Source organism: Coenobita brevimanus, chromosome 82, assembly GCF_032717465.1.
Source record: "Coenobita brevimanus isolate Jiangsu-jjx chromosome 82, ASM3271746v2, whole genome shotgun sequence".
In the NCBI taxonomy this organism is placed as follows: Eukaryota; Metazoa; Arthropoda; class Malacostraca; order Decapoda; family Coenobitidae; genus Coenobita; species Coenobita brevimanus.
Window position 1 is genome coordinate 16,403,860 of NC_137035.1, and position 18,334 is coordinate 16,422,193.

Here is an 18,334-nt window from a genome sequence, read left to right on the forward strand (position 1 = left end):
GTTTGTCGACAATACAATCATCAAAAGCAATAAGAAATCTGTTATACAGTAGTGCACCAACTTTCGCTACAGCAGGATTCGTGGAATCCACTTTCGCGGCATGCACCAAATATTCCCTAACTTCCACTTTCGCTTGAAAAAAATCGATTTTCGCGCACAAATTTTGGGTTTGGGACAATATTTTGAACTTTGAATTTCCTGCACCGCCCGCCCGCAACCCACCGCCATCTTGAATGACGTCATGTCAACACTCTGTCCACCCATTCCCGCCATTGTGTACGAGCGTGCTAGCTCCATTGTGTTGGATTCTCACGGTTCAATGGCCTCTACTATACCTGGTAGTGTGGGGAAAGGGCCTGGTGGTGTGGGGGGAGAGCTTGGTGGTGTGGGGGGAGGGCCGGGAGGCAGTGGTGGTGATAAAAAGTGGCCGGGACATTCAAAGTCAGGAGGAAGCCGAGGGGGCAGCCGACCATGGTGCTATCCTTACTGACAGTGCCATAGAGGAGCTTAACCTGGATGAAGATTTCGATGGATTTGTTCACGAGAACCTAGCACAAAGGGAAATTCAGCACAGAGTGGAAGTGTTGCATCAAGTTGCATCTGAGGAGGCAGAGAGAGAGAGTGGTAGCGAGGCAGCAAGAGGTGGCGCCAATACGTCTGGCATGGCTAAAAAAGCCCGCCACGCGCCTCGGATACTTACCCCCAACATCCATTAAACACCTCAACCTGGTCTCTGTGGTATGTTTCTCCTCATATAATGTTTACTGTACAGTTTTTATTGTTTGTATCTCACAATGCAATGTACAATAGTGATTTGATGTACTGTATTGCAAGTGAAAATGAAAATCTGATGTTACTTTAGGATAACCGGGAACCAATTAGCCTTTTTGCCATAAAGACAATGCCCCAATTTTCGCTAATTCCACTTTCGCGCATTATTTTTGGACCCAATTAGGCGTGAAAATTGGTGCCCCACTGTATATTTAACCCCTCTGTGAGGCAATTGAGAATCCGCAGACATGCCCCGGGAGGCAAAAGTTTCGGGAAATTTGACATGTCATATTTTTACGATTTATGTGTTTGGGATGATGGATAATGATGAAATATCAATAAAAATAATAAAATAAATATATTTTACCTACCCATTACTGAAATTACAGCTGATGAAGCTGATGAATGCAGTATGGGTATTCCATGAGGATGCCGCAGAAAGTAAACAAACAACTTTTTTCTATCTGGTGTTTTCACTTATAGCTTTGAACAGAACATTCTTTCCTTATTAGAAAAACTTATTTCTTGCTTCTGTGTACAATTGTTTTCAAAACAGAACTTGTTTCCATATTCAAAAAATTGTAATTTCAACTTCTGAACTTTACTTATGCTACCAGTAATTAGAACAGAACTTATTTCCTCTCATTCAACAAAACTTTTCTTCTTGTTCTTATAGGTTGAACAGAACATTCTTCTCTTATTAGAAAAACTTATTTCTTGCTTCTGTGTACAATTATTTTCAAAACAGAACTTATTTCCATATTCAAAAAACTAATTTCAACTTCTGAACTTTTACCTGTGCTTCCACTAATCAGAACAGAACTTATTTCCTCTTATTCAACAAAACTTTTCTTCTTGTTATCCATTACTTCTGTTTGGCTAGAACTTTGCAAGTGTGTGGTAGTCACGCCAACACTCAAAACATAGTGCGACACCACATTCTTTACACCATGTGCTCACTCGGTTGTTCTTCCACGGCTTTCTCACAGAATGAAGGCAGACATGACATGATCGCTGTCCAGTCTTTCGGGTATGTGTTGGAGGCAGCTTTTGAAGATAGTGCCTATTGGCGAATCCCGTTGCTACAAGTCTGTCAGCAGCTAGTTCAGAGTGGCGTCCAGGACGGTCATTGTTCAGTGTTCCATACTTGGTGAGCAGTTGTCTCACCGCTTCCAGAACAAAGTGCCTCAGTGACTTCTTCTTTTGGGTTTCTGCCTTGTACATATGGTAGGCATTCAGCATTGACAAATCAACCATATGAAAAAATAACTTCTTGTACCATTTTACGGTACGTATGATACACTCCACAGTACCTATTTGGGAATCCGACTTGTCAACAAGTCTCATATTTTTGTGTAATCAGTTACTACGTCCGGTTTGAGGACTGGTTCTTTTGTTCTATAGTCCACTTTTCCTGATGGAATCAAGTTGCCACGATGGAAGGTGCTCAGCATACAAACCTCCCGTTTATCTGTCCATCTGACACACAGCAAAGGATCACTTCTGTAGAGCTCACAGGTTCCTCGAGCACTACGTCCTCCAAACTTTGGAAGATATTTCCTGTTCTTCCGGACTGTCCCACAACTACCAGTGTTATGATCATGAAGGAAACTACACAGGGATGGGGAAGTATACCAATTATCAGTATACAAAACATGTCCCTTGTTCAGAAATGGTGCCATCAATTTTTTTACCACAGAGCCAGAAAATCCTAGGGGATCTCTTGCAGGTACATCAATATCAGTGCCAGTGTACACTATAATGTCTAACACTATGCCAGTTAGGCAGTCACAAATAACAAAAATTTTTATTCCAAATCTGTGTCTTTTGGAGGGAATGTATTGCTTGAATATAAGTCTGCCATGGAACAGAATGAGACTTTCATCAATAACAAGTTTCTGATAGGGTGCAAAGAAGGAGCGAATACGCTCCCTTATCTTTTTCAATTACTGGACGAACCTTCCAAAGGCGGTCATCAGTACTGGGATGGTTGTTGTCTGTGAAATGAATAAATCGCATGAGTAGCTGGTACCTGTCCCTGGGCATGTACTTGGGAAATATTGGGGTATGAATCAGTGGATCTCGGTTCCAGTAGTCACGAACATTTTGCTTCTTTACTTGTGGCATCAGAAGAGTGAGTGCAAGAAATGTGTACATTTCAGGTACACTGGTATCATACCAACGTTTCATTTTATTGTGTGGAGAAAAAGGATGTTTGTCCTTCATGAACTGATAATATCTATTGGTTTCTTGTACCAAATAATCAAGAATTTCACCATCAAAAAACAGGAGAAAATACTCCATTTCAGAACTGTTTTTGTCTACTCCAGCAGCCCTTGTCACTCCACTGTGAGTTGCATCAAATCTATAGCAATTTGGTATGAATCTATCACCATTTGCCCAGATAAACCCAGATCCACCAGCACTACCAATACCACCAGGCCTACGGGGAGGGTCACACACCCTGGGATCATCATCATCATCATCACTTAGGTCTGAATCATCATCACTCTCGTCACTCACGGGAATAAATCCATCACTGTCACTGTCTGCCATCCCCTCACTGTCACTACCACTCTCCTGTGCCATCCCCTCACTGTCACTACCACTCTCCTGGTCATCACTATCGTACTCCAAACCTGGCGATAACTTACGTTTCACGCCAGCACTACTCACTGATACCCCTGAGGTTGACGGAGTTTGTGTATCACTGTCCGAAAATCCTTCAAAATCGGTGATGTCATGCACTTCCCTCTCTTCACCAAGTCTACTAGTCACTTCAGAGTTCTGCAAAGTGCTGTCCGGTTCTGCCATCTCATCTGAAGACTGTGCTGAGGGCGAAAAATGAAGACTTCCCTCTAACTCCACGATACGCACAATCGCGCTGCCTAACCTCTGCGCGTCGCAGACGTGAAAAAAAAATCGGTCACATGTACTGTTATTGCAGCATATTTTTGAAGGATTTTAGGCATATATTTGTTTGTACAAAATTATTTTATGATTTATGAGTCATTTTTAGGTAATTATTTGAGCATAAAATGCGAAAATAAAGAAAAAATCCACTCCAAAACCCGGTACATTTGTACCAGCAGGTTTGTTTACATATGACGTCAGAGCCCAGACCCCTCTGAGTGCAACATGGAAGGTGGGGGGTATCAAACGATGCCACCCGTTGCCTGAGGCTCTTTTACTCAAAAGTCCCGACCCGGTATCCATCAAGAGAACCCGTCTTAAGACCCGACCCGGACTTAAAGGGTTAACAACAATGAAATTTTCGTAGTAAGATAGATATATGAGTCAACAAAGTATTATAACAGTCCAAGTCAAGGTCAGCATTCGAACAGTTCCTTTAAATCTCCGACACTTCATAATATAACAGAAAATTAAGGAAACCTGCTTAATCTAAGCATTGGTATATCACACATTTAAATTTTAAGATCAGTCTGCACCCTTAAAACGTGCCGCAATTCTGAATAATTAAAAATTCTAATGAAAAGACGAGTTCTGCGGGGAGGGAGGTTTGAAAAAATTATGAAAATCAAAGTAGGCTAAAGGAAAACTATTTCATTATATCTCCTCTGTTATCACAGTACGGACTGATCTTAAGATTTAAATGTGTTATATCAACACTTAGATTAAGCTAGTTTCCATAATTTTCTGTTATATTATGGCGTGTCGGAGTTTTAAAGGAATTGTTCGAATGCTGACCTTGACTTGGACTGTTATAATACTTTGTTGACTCATATATCTATCTTCCTACGAAAATTTCATTGTTGTTAAGTATATAACGGATTTCTTATTGCTCTTGATGATTGTATTGTCGACAAACTCAGTATCACATCTGATAATAAAGAGAGTATCGGTTAAAACAACAACGAAATCGAACAAACACCTCCAGCCAATCAGAATCTCGGCAGGTACAGTGTTGCCATACATGCCTGGCCAGATTAATTGGTATGAGGTATAATTCTTTAAATTAGTTGACTTTCATTATTATTATTATTGTGGTAGTTATTATTATTGTTACTATTATTACTGGTAATAATATAAAATTACCTCCATTTTGTTGTAGTGCTATCTTGTATATACCCTTTATTGAAATCTTAAACTATTGTCATCAGGGATGACCATTAATACACTAAAAGTCATACAGCTGATTTAGTCAAATCGTAGTTCTAGCCTTACTAGACAACTGATGTTTACCAAAAGTGCAAGAAAAACAAGGTGCCTTTAAAGAGAGTTCCCGGACTCTCAAAAGGCTCAGCCGCTAGTAGACTAAGTGTTATGTCAACTATTGTAATCTCTAGGGCTAAATAAACATTTGACTTTGACATGTATATACTGTAGACTTTATTAAATTATGCAGAATGTCTGGTAGGTAGCATAAGGACAAGAAAAATAAATTTCTTGTTGCCATATTTGACACCATTTCTTCATTACTTTTGGGCTTATTCTTAAAGCTTAGGTTGCTACACCAGATTACCTTACATTACTGCAACTTTTCATTTTTGTGTAAAGACTAAATATTTTGTTAGTAACTGTAAATTTAATATTGCATCTTTTCTGGATTATTTAAATTATAGAGGGGTGTTGATTATTTGGAATATTCTCCCCCCCCCAACCCAGATGCAGGGGGGGATTTATCCCACAGCATCTCTCCTCTCCTTTCACTGATACACCTGGTGAACAAGCCCACAACTGTTTTATCCTTAATGACCTAGAGCAGCTTGTACAGCAACCTACCTATATCCCTGACTGCCTTGGAGAGAGTTCCAACATACTTGACCTCTTCCTTACAACTAATCCTTCTGCTTACACTGTAAATCTTTTCTCTCCATTGGGCTTCTCTGACCACAATCTTATCACCTTAACCTGTCCTATCACTATAGTAAGGCCTGTGAACCCTCCAAAGAAGTATCGGTTTCAACACTTTGGAGCTGCCGATTGGGAGGCCGTCAGGCAGTACGTCTTTGATTTTCCCTGGAATGATTATTGTTTCCATGGCTGAGAGCCATCTGGGTGTGCCTTGTGCATTTTGGAGGTTATTCTCTCGGGCTTGGAAGCATACATTCCTTTCACATATCATGTGACTAATGCAAAGAAACCTTGGTTTTGTCGCTCTTGTTCTAATGCTGTCCACAACAAGGAGAAGGCCTACTGAAGGTACTAGGGCCAACCCACTCCTTAGTCTCATATCTTTTATTCTTCTGCCTGGAGTCATGCTAAGTCTGTTCTTTGCTCTGCTAAAAATAATTTAATTCATACTAAATGCTCTGAACTCTCCAACTCAAATTCTTCCTGCTTCTTCTGGCCCCATGCCTAAAACCATTCTAACAACTTTACCTCATCATCCTTCCCTCCTCTTTTGCACTCTGATGGCTCAGCAGCTATTTCTTCTACTGATAAAGCAGAACTCTTCGCTCAGACTTACTCCTCCAATTCCACCTTAGATGATTCTGCTATTCATCCATCACTCCCCGCCTTTGACTTCATTCTGGCTGACATTGAAATGTCTTCAATTGATTTATTTTCTGCCATCACTGGCCTCAATACTAACAAGGCATATGGGCCTGGTGGGGTCCCTCCTTGTGTCCTCAAAAACTATGCCTCAGTGCTTACACCCTGCCTAAGTAAAGTCTTTTACCTTTTAGAACTTGTACTACCATTCCATCTTGCTGAAAGTTTGCACTCATTCAGCCTGTCCCAAAGATGGGTGACCATTCCCATCCCTCTAACTATATCCATTATTTCAAAGGTTTTTGAGTCTGCTCTTAGCAAAAAAGCTTTAAGCATCTTTCCTGTTCCAACCTTCTTTCAGATCGTCAGTGTGTTCCACCAGGGACGCTCCACTGGCGATCTTCTCATCTACCTTTGAGACTCCTGGACATTCTCCATTTGGGACTTCAGCGAAAGCTTTGCCGTTGCACTTCACATCTCAATGGCTTTCAATCGTGTCTGGCATAGATCTTTAATTTCCAAACTGTCGTCTTATGGTCTCTATTCTTCTACCTGTGCCTTTGTCTCTAGCTTCCTTTATGGTCATTCTATAGCTGTTGTTGTAGACAGCCACTGTCCTTCTAGAGCAATTAATAGTGGTGTTCCTCAGGGCTCTGTCCTATCACCAACTTTCTTCCTTCTATTCATCAATGACCTGTAACCATACATCTAACCCTATCCACTCATATACTGATGACTCTACCCTTCACCTTTCCATTCGTTCTCGCAGCACCCATCTCAGCATTTACTTCAACAGACAAGGGATGAGGCTATGGCACACCTAATATCTGACTTAACTCATTTCTGAATAGGGTAAACATAATCTTGTTTTTAATGCATCAAAAACTCAGTTCGTACATTTTTCAACCCTGCAAAATCTTCCACAGGAGTATCCTCTAATTTTTAACAATGTCTAACTTGATCCTGCATCACCTTTAAAAATACTTGGGGTTTCTCTCTCATGGGATTTATCTTGGAAAGATCATATTACCTCTCTTGTAAAGTCTTCTTCCAAGATTTTAGGTGTGTTAAGCTGACTCCATGCCTCCTATACCCCTGCACAGTTGTTGATTTTATACATGGGTTTTATTCGCCTGTGTGTAGAGTACAACTCTCATGTGTGGTGAAGCTTCCCACATACAGCCATTCTCAGCAAGGTGGAGTCAAAGGCTTTTCGTCTCATTAACTCTCCTCCTCTTACTGGCTCCCTTCAAGCTCTGTCTCATCACTGTATTGTTGCATCTTTATCTCTTTTCTGTCAGTAGTTCAATGGTCACTGCTTCTCTGAACTGACTGCATGCATCCCTCCACCACTACAGCAGGTGCATAGCACCCGTCTAGCAACAAACTCTTTTCCCCTTTCTCTCCAACTCTCTAATGCAAGAGTTAACACTGCTCCCAGTCCTTCATATATGCAGCGAGTCAACCCAGGAACTGTCTTCCTCTTTCTGTATTTCCTACTGCCCTTGATCTCCAGTCTTCCAAATGCAGTGTGTCCAGCCACCTCAAAATGAACAAATCTTGAATTTGGCTACCGTAGAATTTAATTAGCCCCTTCAGTCTGATGACAGATTGTTTTTTTTATTATTCTTTTTGCTGACCAGTGATTCTGCTCAAGGCAAACCTCTACTGCAGAAGGGATAAATACTGATTAAGTTCTCCTCTCACTAGAACAACTAATTCAAAGACAAATGGCCACACCTCTTATGGGATTATGGAGTCTGGCTATAGATAGATAGATAGATTCAACCTCTCCACTGTCATTTGACCAAGTGGTTAGGGTTGCTGACTGTGAAGCTGCCGGCCTGTTAGTGCCAGGGTTCAAATCCTGATGCGAGTAGCTGGCGTCACTCAACTCAGGTGTCCTAACACCCTTTATGGGTTGGTAGGTAAAATGAGTACCTTGTGTAAAATCTAGCAGATGCAACTGTGGTAACCTGGATGATGCAGGAGCTGTGTACCCCAGGATATTGGGTGAAAAGCTTGCCACAGGCTCAAAGGACTAAGTTACATAAATGAGCTTCAATGGCCAAGTGCCTCAAGGCTGTTCCCTGATCTTTGCCCTTACCAACCCTTTCAGTTCAAAAATCCACTTTTAGCCTGAATAACATCAGTTGGAGGTAGCAGGCTTTAAAAGAAAGCCAAGTGAAGGGGTTAAATACTGTTTCTGTGCATTCAGTTCACCAATACAGTACTTACTTTGTCCCATAATACAGTATTCCCAATTTTCTTTTCACAGACGATTACATGTGACTGCGATGCGACTGTTTACCTTCGAGTTGTTACGACACGGACACAGGGGGAGAACACAACTGAGAGTGAGTATGCTGCTGCTGTGCATCCATTTCGGGGCAGACTCAACATTGCTGCTGTGACTGCTGACTTGACGGCAGTTGTCAAGTTTGATGGTTGGCCAGAGGTGAGAAAGCCATTATCAGTACATTACCATGTTAAAGAAATATTTTTTTTTTAATAATGCATAAAGTACCATATTAAAGATGTAAAATTAGTTCTTCTATTGCTGTGCTATATAGAATTATGAATATCTGTCTATCTATCTATCTATTGCCAGACGCCATAATCCCTTACGGGGTGGCCATTTGACTCTGAGTTATTTGTTTTACAAGGAGGGGCACTAACCTTCCACCAACCCACTTGACACATAGGGAGCACGTGTGGTTTGGCTATATGGTTACCATCCAGCGTCGTAAATGGTTTCTTGGCTTACAGGAAACCATTTGGCTTGTCACTCAATGTAAAGCCACCTGTAACGGAAAGAAAAGCAATAAGTAGTGACAGGAAAGATGGGAGAAATAGGAAGAGAGGAGGGCAGGCACAGAAAAAGAATGATAAAGGCTAAGGAAGAAGTAGGCAGCACTACATCAAGTGAGTGGATGATGGTCACCACCACCTACCACAAAATTATGAATATCATATTTAAAAATTAAAAAAAAAAAGGGGGGGGAGGGAATTTGGTTTATTGATGCAAAAAATGTACTGGTAGTACTCATTGTAAGGCAGGGATGTTCCAAAATACTGTATTGGATCTTTTTTCATACAACCAGTACAATAAATTGTGGTAAACTGCCAGCTCAGCTTTTAAGGTAGCAATGGAACTTTGGGTGGCAATTTTTCTGTAATTTATAGTGGACTAAATGGCAAAAAGAACATAAAAACAGGCAACAAAATTGGGGCTTACTGTATACAGGTAATGGTCATGAATGCCAGATTAAGAAGCAATGTATTTACTGCAGTACAGTATAATGGTTATGAATGCCATATAAAAGTTGTATTTTGGTCCTTTTAACCGTTTCATTAAAATGAGGCATTGGTACTTTATATGTATCCTTGTTCCTACTGAGTGATTTTATTCATCTCACGAGAAGCTGTTTGAACCAGAGGGAGTAGGAATTGTATACAGTAGACATCATTAGCCCCTTCTCTACTAGAAGCTTTCCTAAAGTATTAAAGAAAAAAAAAAATGGTCAGTTTGTTTAATGCAGTAGTCATTTCTTGTTGCAGCATATGACCATGGCAGTCATGCCGCCAGTTTTGATTCGGTCAGTCAGTCATTCCTTGCTGAAAACCTAGGATGTGTTTAGGCAGAACACACCATAATAACAAAACTTTTTGTGGTATGTGGGGGCGTTCACCATCCACTCACTCGATGTAGTGCTGCTCTCGGGTGTCTGCCCTTTCTTCTCCATCCTTCTTTCCTTCCATTGTCTTGTATCTTTCTTTCCTTCATTCTTTCCTTGTCCTTCTGCCAACAGGTGACTTTACACTCCCTCTTCTGTCTTTCTTTCCTTCATTCTTTCCACTTCCTTCAGCCTGTGGGTGACTCTACACTGAGTGACAAGCCAAATGGTTTCCTGTGCACCAGGAAACCATTTACTACGCTAGGTGGTGACCATATAACCAAATTTTGGCACCTGGTGGTTTAGTGGGTAATTATTGTGCTCCAATCGGATTGAGCCGGTTATATCCAAGGGGTGGTTGGGGTTGATTGCTCATGTAACGTCACTCAGGGATGAGGGAGGCTGGTCACTCTCATCTTAAATGTCGGGACCAACTGCCTAGCCCGGGCTTCTACGCTCCTCATGGGGCAACGTAGGATTGGATGATGGATGGATGGATGAAGAAAACTTTTAAAGCAAGGACCGACTTTTAATGAAATTTTATGTGGGATTATTTATACAAGTTGCCAGTGCATTAAGACCAAAAAAGAACTTTATAAAGGCAACATATCACAAGGGCTTGCTTTACAATCTTTGGAAGATTTTGTGCCTACTATATCAAAGCCATCCTGTTCAAAAAGTCAATCTTAAAGTAAATAAAATCATCTGATTGCAGCAAGAATATAATGGTTGTGTTTGTTCTACTGTATACCAATATGCCATTTACCATTATTGCTAGAGTACATCTTTGTTATAAGTTGCACCTTTTTTTCCTCTCTCTCTCTCTTTTTTTTTTTTTTTTTTTTTTTTTTTTTCTCCCCTATTAGTCCACAGTATGTAACAGAAAAATTGTTTGTTAGAGTTCCATTGCTGCCTGAAAAGCTCATCTGACTGTTTACCCCAGTTTAGAGTACCTGTACTAGTTGTATGGAAAAAGTTGCATTATTGTACAACCCATTCCTGACAATGAGGACTGCATGTACTGTACTCAAATTTGAACAGCATTATGCTTTACTGTACAGGCACTTCTTGTAATATGTCAGGGATGCCTATTTATGTTTTTTTTTATCATAACATTTTGTTTACATTTGCTATTATAAAGTGGTAGAAACCGACAAATAAAATTCATAGAAAGTATTTAAACTTTAATAGGTAATTTTTCTTTAAATATACTGAGGATTTACTGGCAAAAAAACTAGGTAAGAGAAGGCTACTTATAATGAAGACAGCTCATAATATGCTGTTGCCATGCATTTTGTGAGGCATCTTTCACTCTTACACTTTCTCCTTTCAGGATATAGAGGTACGTATGTGTTAGGACCAAATTCTGGGTGGTTTAGGAGGTTTCATACCTAGCACCTGATCCTTAACGATTTGTTTTGTTTATTACACCTTAACATTATCGTGTGTGTGTGTATTTTTTTTTTTACATCATTTAAATATCAATACTGTTAGCATCAGTAGCATCTGCAGTATTTATCTCTATATATAGCCAAGAATTTTAATCCCATAAAGGGGTGGATTGAAACATATTGCCTACATGCTCCCCTGTCCTCATCTGTTTGGATGACCTCCCTCCAACTCACCTCCTCCTCTGATATCTCTCCACTCCATCCCTCTATCTCATCCTTGTGGTCTCCCCTTCCTCCAGTGACATACAAGAGCATATTGAGATGCAATGTGTTGAATAAATCATTAAGGAAGAGGTTTCATGAAATCTGCAAAACCACTTTGAATATGTTCCTTAGTGTGATGCTGGATTACTGTAGGATTTATTTACTTATCAATTTACTGTAGTTAAACACCTTCAGTCCAGTAATTTATTTTATTTTTCGTTCTTATAATCATGAGATAATTATCCACGTTAGGACTGACTCTTTGAACTGTCAGTGTTATCTCTAGCATTCATTAATCTTTCCAGTGTGAGAGATATTTAATAGTTTGAATAAAATTGTCTGACAGTAGCAAGAATAAAATACTCTGTTGTACAAAAAGATATACTTGGATTGATGGGGTTAAACGAAGATTGAGATTAGGTAACATTTAATATGGAGGACTCAAAAAGCAATTGCTTTGGCCAGTGTTGTTCATATTCAGCTTTAATTTTAGCACTCAGACTCCAGTTCAGTGACCCCTCCACATGCATGGGCTCAGGATGCATGATTCACAGTGCATGGTGTCTGTAAACTCAACCATGAATGTTGTATACAGAGAAAGAGAATGCTTAGTTTGCACATACTTATTTCCCAATACTTATCACTTGAAGCCTCGTTCATGTTAGTCTTATATGTCAGTTTTACCTCCATTCAGTAGGTTATGTATGTAGGAAATTAATCATTAACAGTTATTTCTCACTTATTTATTGCAAGAAACACCTTCGATGTCACAGATTTATGCCTGCTTCACCTCTGTACAGTGGGCTGTGACATATGGAAACACATTGCCTGTAGTCTAGCTGGGATCAAATGGGGTTTGTAGTATGCAAGTTGGGGTGAGGCTAGTGATTTGGTTAAACTGTTTGGTTTATTATAATGAGTTAAAGGGAGCTGTATGTGTGGATTTCCTTTACTGAAGTCTAGGTTAACATTTGAGTTCCACATCTGGAGGGGTCACTGTATTCTCTGTCAAATGAAAATATAATCATTTGGTGTTAACAGGAATAAATCACTATAGTTATCATTGGTACCAGTATTAACTTCATCAGGCTTCTGTGACTCTCTCAGCTGAATGGAATTATCTGGCATAAGCTGGTGTTGAATACTAGAGTTGTCTGGACCATGAGAGTGCCAATAGATATAGCTACGTAAGAGAAGTGTGGAGTGATAGTACATTGAGTTGTATTGGAAAAAATGAATGTTAAATACTGTAGTATTGTAGGAAAGAGAATGTTGCTCAGGTGAGAGTAAAATTAGAATTAAAGATATTGTTTCAAATCATATCCTATCTGAAAACATACACCATAAATGTTGAATGAAGAGTTCATAGTTTGCATAAATGACTGTTTTTTATGACTTAAGGTTTCTTATGTATTTAAAACTAATAATACTAATTACTCGGTTTTAAGAAGAGTGATGGTGGTATGATTCATATTCAAGTTAATAAATAATATAAATTTTAAGATAACAGTTGAAACATTGTATTATGTGCTTCTTGCTTGACTGAATAGTTTGATTTTTAGTCTTTAGTGGCCTGTAGTGTAACTATTAGAATTATCCACACTATTTTAACTTTTGTATGCTGGCAGTATGACATATCTTGTAGAAGAATAGCTGTAGTTCAGTATATATATTTAACAGGGGAAGCAGGTGTTTATGTGTTAGCACATTGAGCTCATGACTGGAAGAACTCGAGTTTGATTCCCTGGCTGGATAGACTATTGGACAAAGTTTGTTCCCCCTTGTCTCAGTGCACCCAGCATTGTAGTTGGAGACTTTGAAGCAACCCTGACTGTTATGAAATGTGTTCTAAATCTAGGGGAAGAGTGTTACTATGCTGAATTTGAATATCTGCCTTAATGATCCTCATACAGTCAATGGGCAGTCATTCAAGCCTTCATCTCTATAATTTACTGCCTTTTTTACTTTATCCAGTGTCTTTAACTTTTAGTGTGACTCATTCTTTTCATATGGATCTTTCTTCCCATGAGACATGATGCAGTGCCAACCAAAAAATATAATCATTCTGATATGATTGCATAAATGTAGAATATTTAATGAACATAGCCCTTTCATATCTTGTTGTCCCATTTGTTTATACTCGTTTGTTACTGCATGCTATGATCTATCTATGTATTGCCAGACGCCTTAATCCCAAATAAGGTGTGGCCACAAACAAATCGCCTCCACGTCACCCTGTCCTCTGCCATTTCACTGCCCTTCTCCCAGTTCACACACCCATCTCTCATATACCTCTCTACTCCATCCCTCCATCTTATCCTTGGCCTCCCCCTCCCTCTCCCCCTCTCCACCTCACTAACATATACTCTCCTTATCAGTCTTTCACTCTCCATCCTCTCCACATGGCCAGGCCATCTCAGTGTGTTTCTCCCAACACTTCCTATCACATCCACATCCACACCACAACACTTCTTTATTTCCTCATTTGTCAGTCTGTCTCTCCATTGGACTCCACATGCTCCTCTCAAATAACTCATTTCCACTGCTCTCACTTTTGACTTTTGTCCTTCCAACAACGTCCAAGCTTCACTTCCATACGTTAGAGTTGGTATCACAATACTGTACTGTCATGTAATAACTTTTTCACTTCCATGCTCACTTCCCTGTTTCTTATCACTGCCTTCAAGGAACCAGCAACCTTTCTTCCTTGTTGTACCCTTTCAAGCACTTCACCCTCCAAACTCCCATCTCTACTCATCACACTACCCAAGTATTTAAATGTACTTACATTTTCCATTCCTCATCATCCAACCTCACTGTACATTCACTGGCTTCACCTCTCTCAAAGACCATAACTTTACTCTTCCTTACGTGATTCCAAATATTGCATTTATACATTTTCATGCTTGACAGCTTTGATACAGTGATGTATGTATTTTTTTATTCCTGTCATATCCAGATGATTTAAGTAAAATTATGGAAAACTTTTCAAACTGGAGGGATTGCATATAGCCTTAATTAATTCACTTCATGATGTTAAGTCTTCCTTACTTATAATTTTGTCTGGTGGTAGGTTGAGTAAAATGAAAAGTGCATCCTTGGGCTGAATGAATTAAATGCAAGATACATTGTTTATACATTCTACCAATTTATATTTCTTCAGATTTGGATGTGCATAATTCTTTGTTTCTCTGTACAGGTAGTCCTCTTTATAAGTAAACATTGTATTTCGAAGTATTACAACTTTTAACTTATATATACACTGTATTCTAGTTGCTACCGTAAATTGTAATAGTAACGGTAGTAGTGAACCCAATTGACTACAGGTTGAGGTTGCCCCTTTCCTGCAGTCCACTATCCTCCTTTTGGGGGATAGGGAGAGAATTGAGGGATGTTTGCATAACCAGGCAGCAAAGTTGCCCAGTTACAGTATAAAGATACCACTACATGAAAAAGGCAACCCTCTACACAGAAACTGGCAGATCAGTTATATAGGAAGTTTTGAAACTTCAATAAATAGTGTTTGTTCTTTTTTTTTTTTTTTCCCCATTTGCAAACATTCTGTACTGAGGATTTAATCCCATGAATCTGACAAAGCAGTTTGAATTACAGTCTTGCTATGTCTGAATGGTTTCCTTCAACTTGGGACAGTGAAGGGTTAATGGATGCTGCAGTATATCTTTTCCTCCAGTTCAAAAGAATCTCTCCAGAGCTGAATGAAATCATCTGGGGTTAGCAGTAATAAAGTAAGTCAGGACAAAGTGGTTAATCCCTTCAGTGCATTGATGTATTTTTTATTTTTATTCTTGTAACCTTCAGATGATTACAGTATGACTTAGAGAGAGACAGTTCTGGACAAATTATATGTAGCCTTCATAAACACCTTCACTACCATAATAGTGGTCCTTCTTAATTTGCATTAGTAATATAATATAAGAACTGTACCTTATCAGAATGAAGTGTTAGCAGCAAAAAAGAATGTAAAAGAATATGTTTGATAATAAGCCATGACTGATACTGGCACAGTACAGTAAGCCCATGTTTAAGTTGCCTCCCCTGCCCCCCCATGAAATCAACAATAACTGATAGGAAAAAACCTGTCCATTGCTGCCTATAAAGTTGACTTTCCACTTTCCTCCAGGATACTTACCAAATAAATGGAAAAAAAATTGTGGTATTCTGGAGTGCAATCATGACATTATGAGGACTGCCTGTACTGTATATGCACTTTATTAATTTGTATTTCTTCAGATTTAGAGCGGGTGTACCTTCTCCTATCATCTGTTTGTGGTATTGTGATGGAAGGTGGTGCCCACAGGTGGCGTTGAAGCTGGAGGGGATCCGCAACAATGCTACGGGTCTGGATGAGCAGCAGATGCTTGATGTCATATCGGAGGTGTTGACTTCAGCCCTGCGTAACTCTGTCTTCGATGTCAACGTCAAGTCAGTTCCCACATTCCCACGGTTTCGACGGGCAAGGCAGGAGCCGGATCGCATCATCCCCGTTGGCTACGATTCCATGGTACGTGAGTTGCAGACCCACCCACCCTCAGGTACTAAGATTATCAGGCCTACCCCAGCTCCTGCCCCTGCTCAGTGTGTTAAAGAGGTGTCTGTAGATGGCGGTAAATCTTTTGCAACTGTCTCATATGCTGCCAGCTCTGGTCTCACCTCAGGTTTAACAACCAGTGAGGAGCAGCTCATAGCACGTAATCTGAACAAGTATCCCTCGCTGGAAAATACTGATCTGGATCCAGAGGAAATGGCTGATTTGTGCAGAACCTGGCAGGATAATTATGTACCAACAACTGAAGTTCCTTCCCCAAGTGTTCCAGAAGAGCCCCCCCAGGAGCTGAACAAGGATGCACCAGGACAGAATTTTGTTCTAGTGGCATCCAACAGGTCCAAGCTGATTGACGAACCACGGAAAGCGATTCCTCTGGATGAACCTCAAGATCTGGATGAGGATCTGGAGGATGAACCAGAGCTGAGTGCCCTGCTGCCAGCTCCCAAACCCCATGATGAACCGATGTTTAGAAGGGAGAGTGGCAGCCCTCTGATGCTGAACACACCTAAAGTAAACCATGACTCAGTTACACTGCCCAACAAAGAAGACCGCCAGGAAGATGTCCCCATGAGTCTGGATCAGATGGCCAAATCCCTAGGCATTGTGGAGGTGGCCCCCCGACCCAGCCTGCCGCAGAAGGATCTCCCTGTAAGTGACGCATGGTGTGCTGGTGTGGCCGCACGGATCCCTCCGCTTGACTTTAGACCAGCCGGTGGTGTGGCTTGCGACCTAGAGTGTACCCAGGAGGACCCATCCACTCATCCTACCCTCCCCTTTGCCCAGTTTGAGAAACAACCCCCTTCTTCATCCCCTATTCCTCTGCTTGAATCCTCCGCTTGTGGCTTGCCGGTAGAAAACATAGATGAACAGAGTGCCCATAGTTCTTCCTGCATGGTTGACGAGAGGATGAACTTAGGGAACTCAGATTATGCCACCCAGACCCATTCCTCAACCCCAGACCAGGACAGGAGCAAACTAGAGGGTAGGAAATGGCAGGAACCTGATTCTGTCGCACTGAGTGAGAAATCAGAGGCTATACAATGTAAGAATCTTCTAAATGGGACTGAATCTTCATCCTCATACCAGACAGAGAATGACTTCACTGCTGATGGAGAAGTAATATCATATTTATACAAATATGAAGGCAACCAGACTACTCAAGTATTGCCTCAGCAGTTGTCATATTCAGAAAATGTAGAACAAGATACTTATTTTCATTCTGACCATTTCACATCAGGTAGTAATGAAGAATGTGAAAGTGTTGGCAAGGTTTGGGTAAGTGGAAATAAAGTCTGTTACCCAGATGTGATTTTTGAGGTGCAATCCAGGAATGAGGCACCAGAAACACCAGATTCTGATGGGCAGAATAATGCATTGCTGTCCATGAGTAAGTATGAAAATATTAAGGAGCCTGGAAAGCAGGAAAAGGAGATCAGTTCAGACAAAGAAGCAGACTTAGCCAAAGATCAAAGGCCTGAATCTGAGAATGAAAATGAATCAAATGAAAACAAATTTTCCTCTTCCCAAGGACCTGATGGCTCAAGGTTCCAAAAACTTTGTCTCAATGAATTCACAGATAACCTCTTCAGTCGTATTGAATTAGAAGACTCTGAAATCTCCCTACCAGAGGAGTACATTGAAGAGGCAGCCTGGGAGGTCACAGAAGTATATGAAATTGAGGATGGCAGGAGAAGGAGTTCTCATGTCAGTGCCCATGAACAGTCTGATGATGATGATACAAGGATTTCTGACTCTGTCATGGATAAAGCAGAAGATGAATCATTGTACTCTGAGTCATCATCAGATAAACCAGATACAACTTCAAGTTTGCCTGAATATTTGAGCCCAGACAGCAGGGAACCTTGCACAGAGACTATTGTCAGTGCATGTTTGAAGATATTGCCATCAAAGTACTGCACCAGCAAAAATGTCTTAGAACTTAAATGTAGTGAACAAAATAGAGATTTTGATGAAAATTCCAGACAGATTGATTTCAGTACCCCTGAAGAAAATGAAACAGGAGTGATGCATGATGAATTCACAGCTGTAGATGAAGTAACTGTGAATGATAAAGAACATCATAGTAATTTTCATGCACTTGACGGGAGTGATGAAACTCAAAAGTTAGGAACCACATCAGCACAAAGCACTATAAAGCAGACTCATAATCAAATCTGCATGGGTCTGAGTGGTGACAATAATAAAAT

The 18,334-nt window shown here is 40.3% G+C and overlaps 1 protein-coding gene across 2 annotated transcripts in view; it reads left to right on the forward strand.

Moving 5' to 3' along the window:
- Positions 1-18,334, forward strand: part of LOC145409683 (uncharacterized) — a 410,883-nt gene that overhangs the window by 107,165 nt on the left and 285,384 nt on the right. For both annotated transcript variants that reach the window (XM_080280035.1, XM_080280036.1), the window contains exons 3-4: positions 8,507-8,686; positions 15,879-16,082. In XM_080280035.1, coding sequence (XP_080136161.1) covers positions 8,507-8,686; positions 15,879-16,082 — 384 coding nt within the window. The remainder of the gene's footprint in view (positions 1-8,506; positions 8,687-15,878; positions 16,083-18,334) is intronic.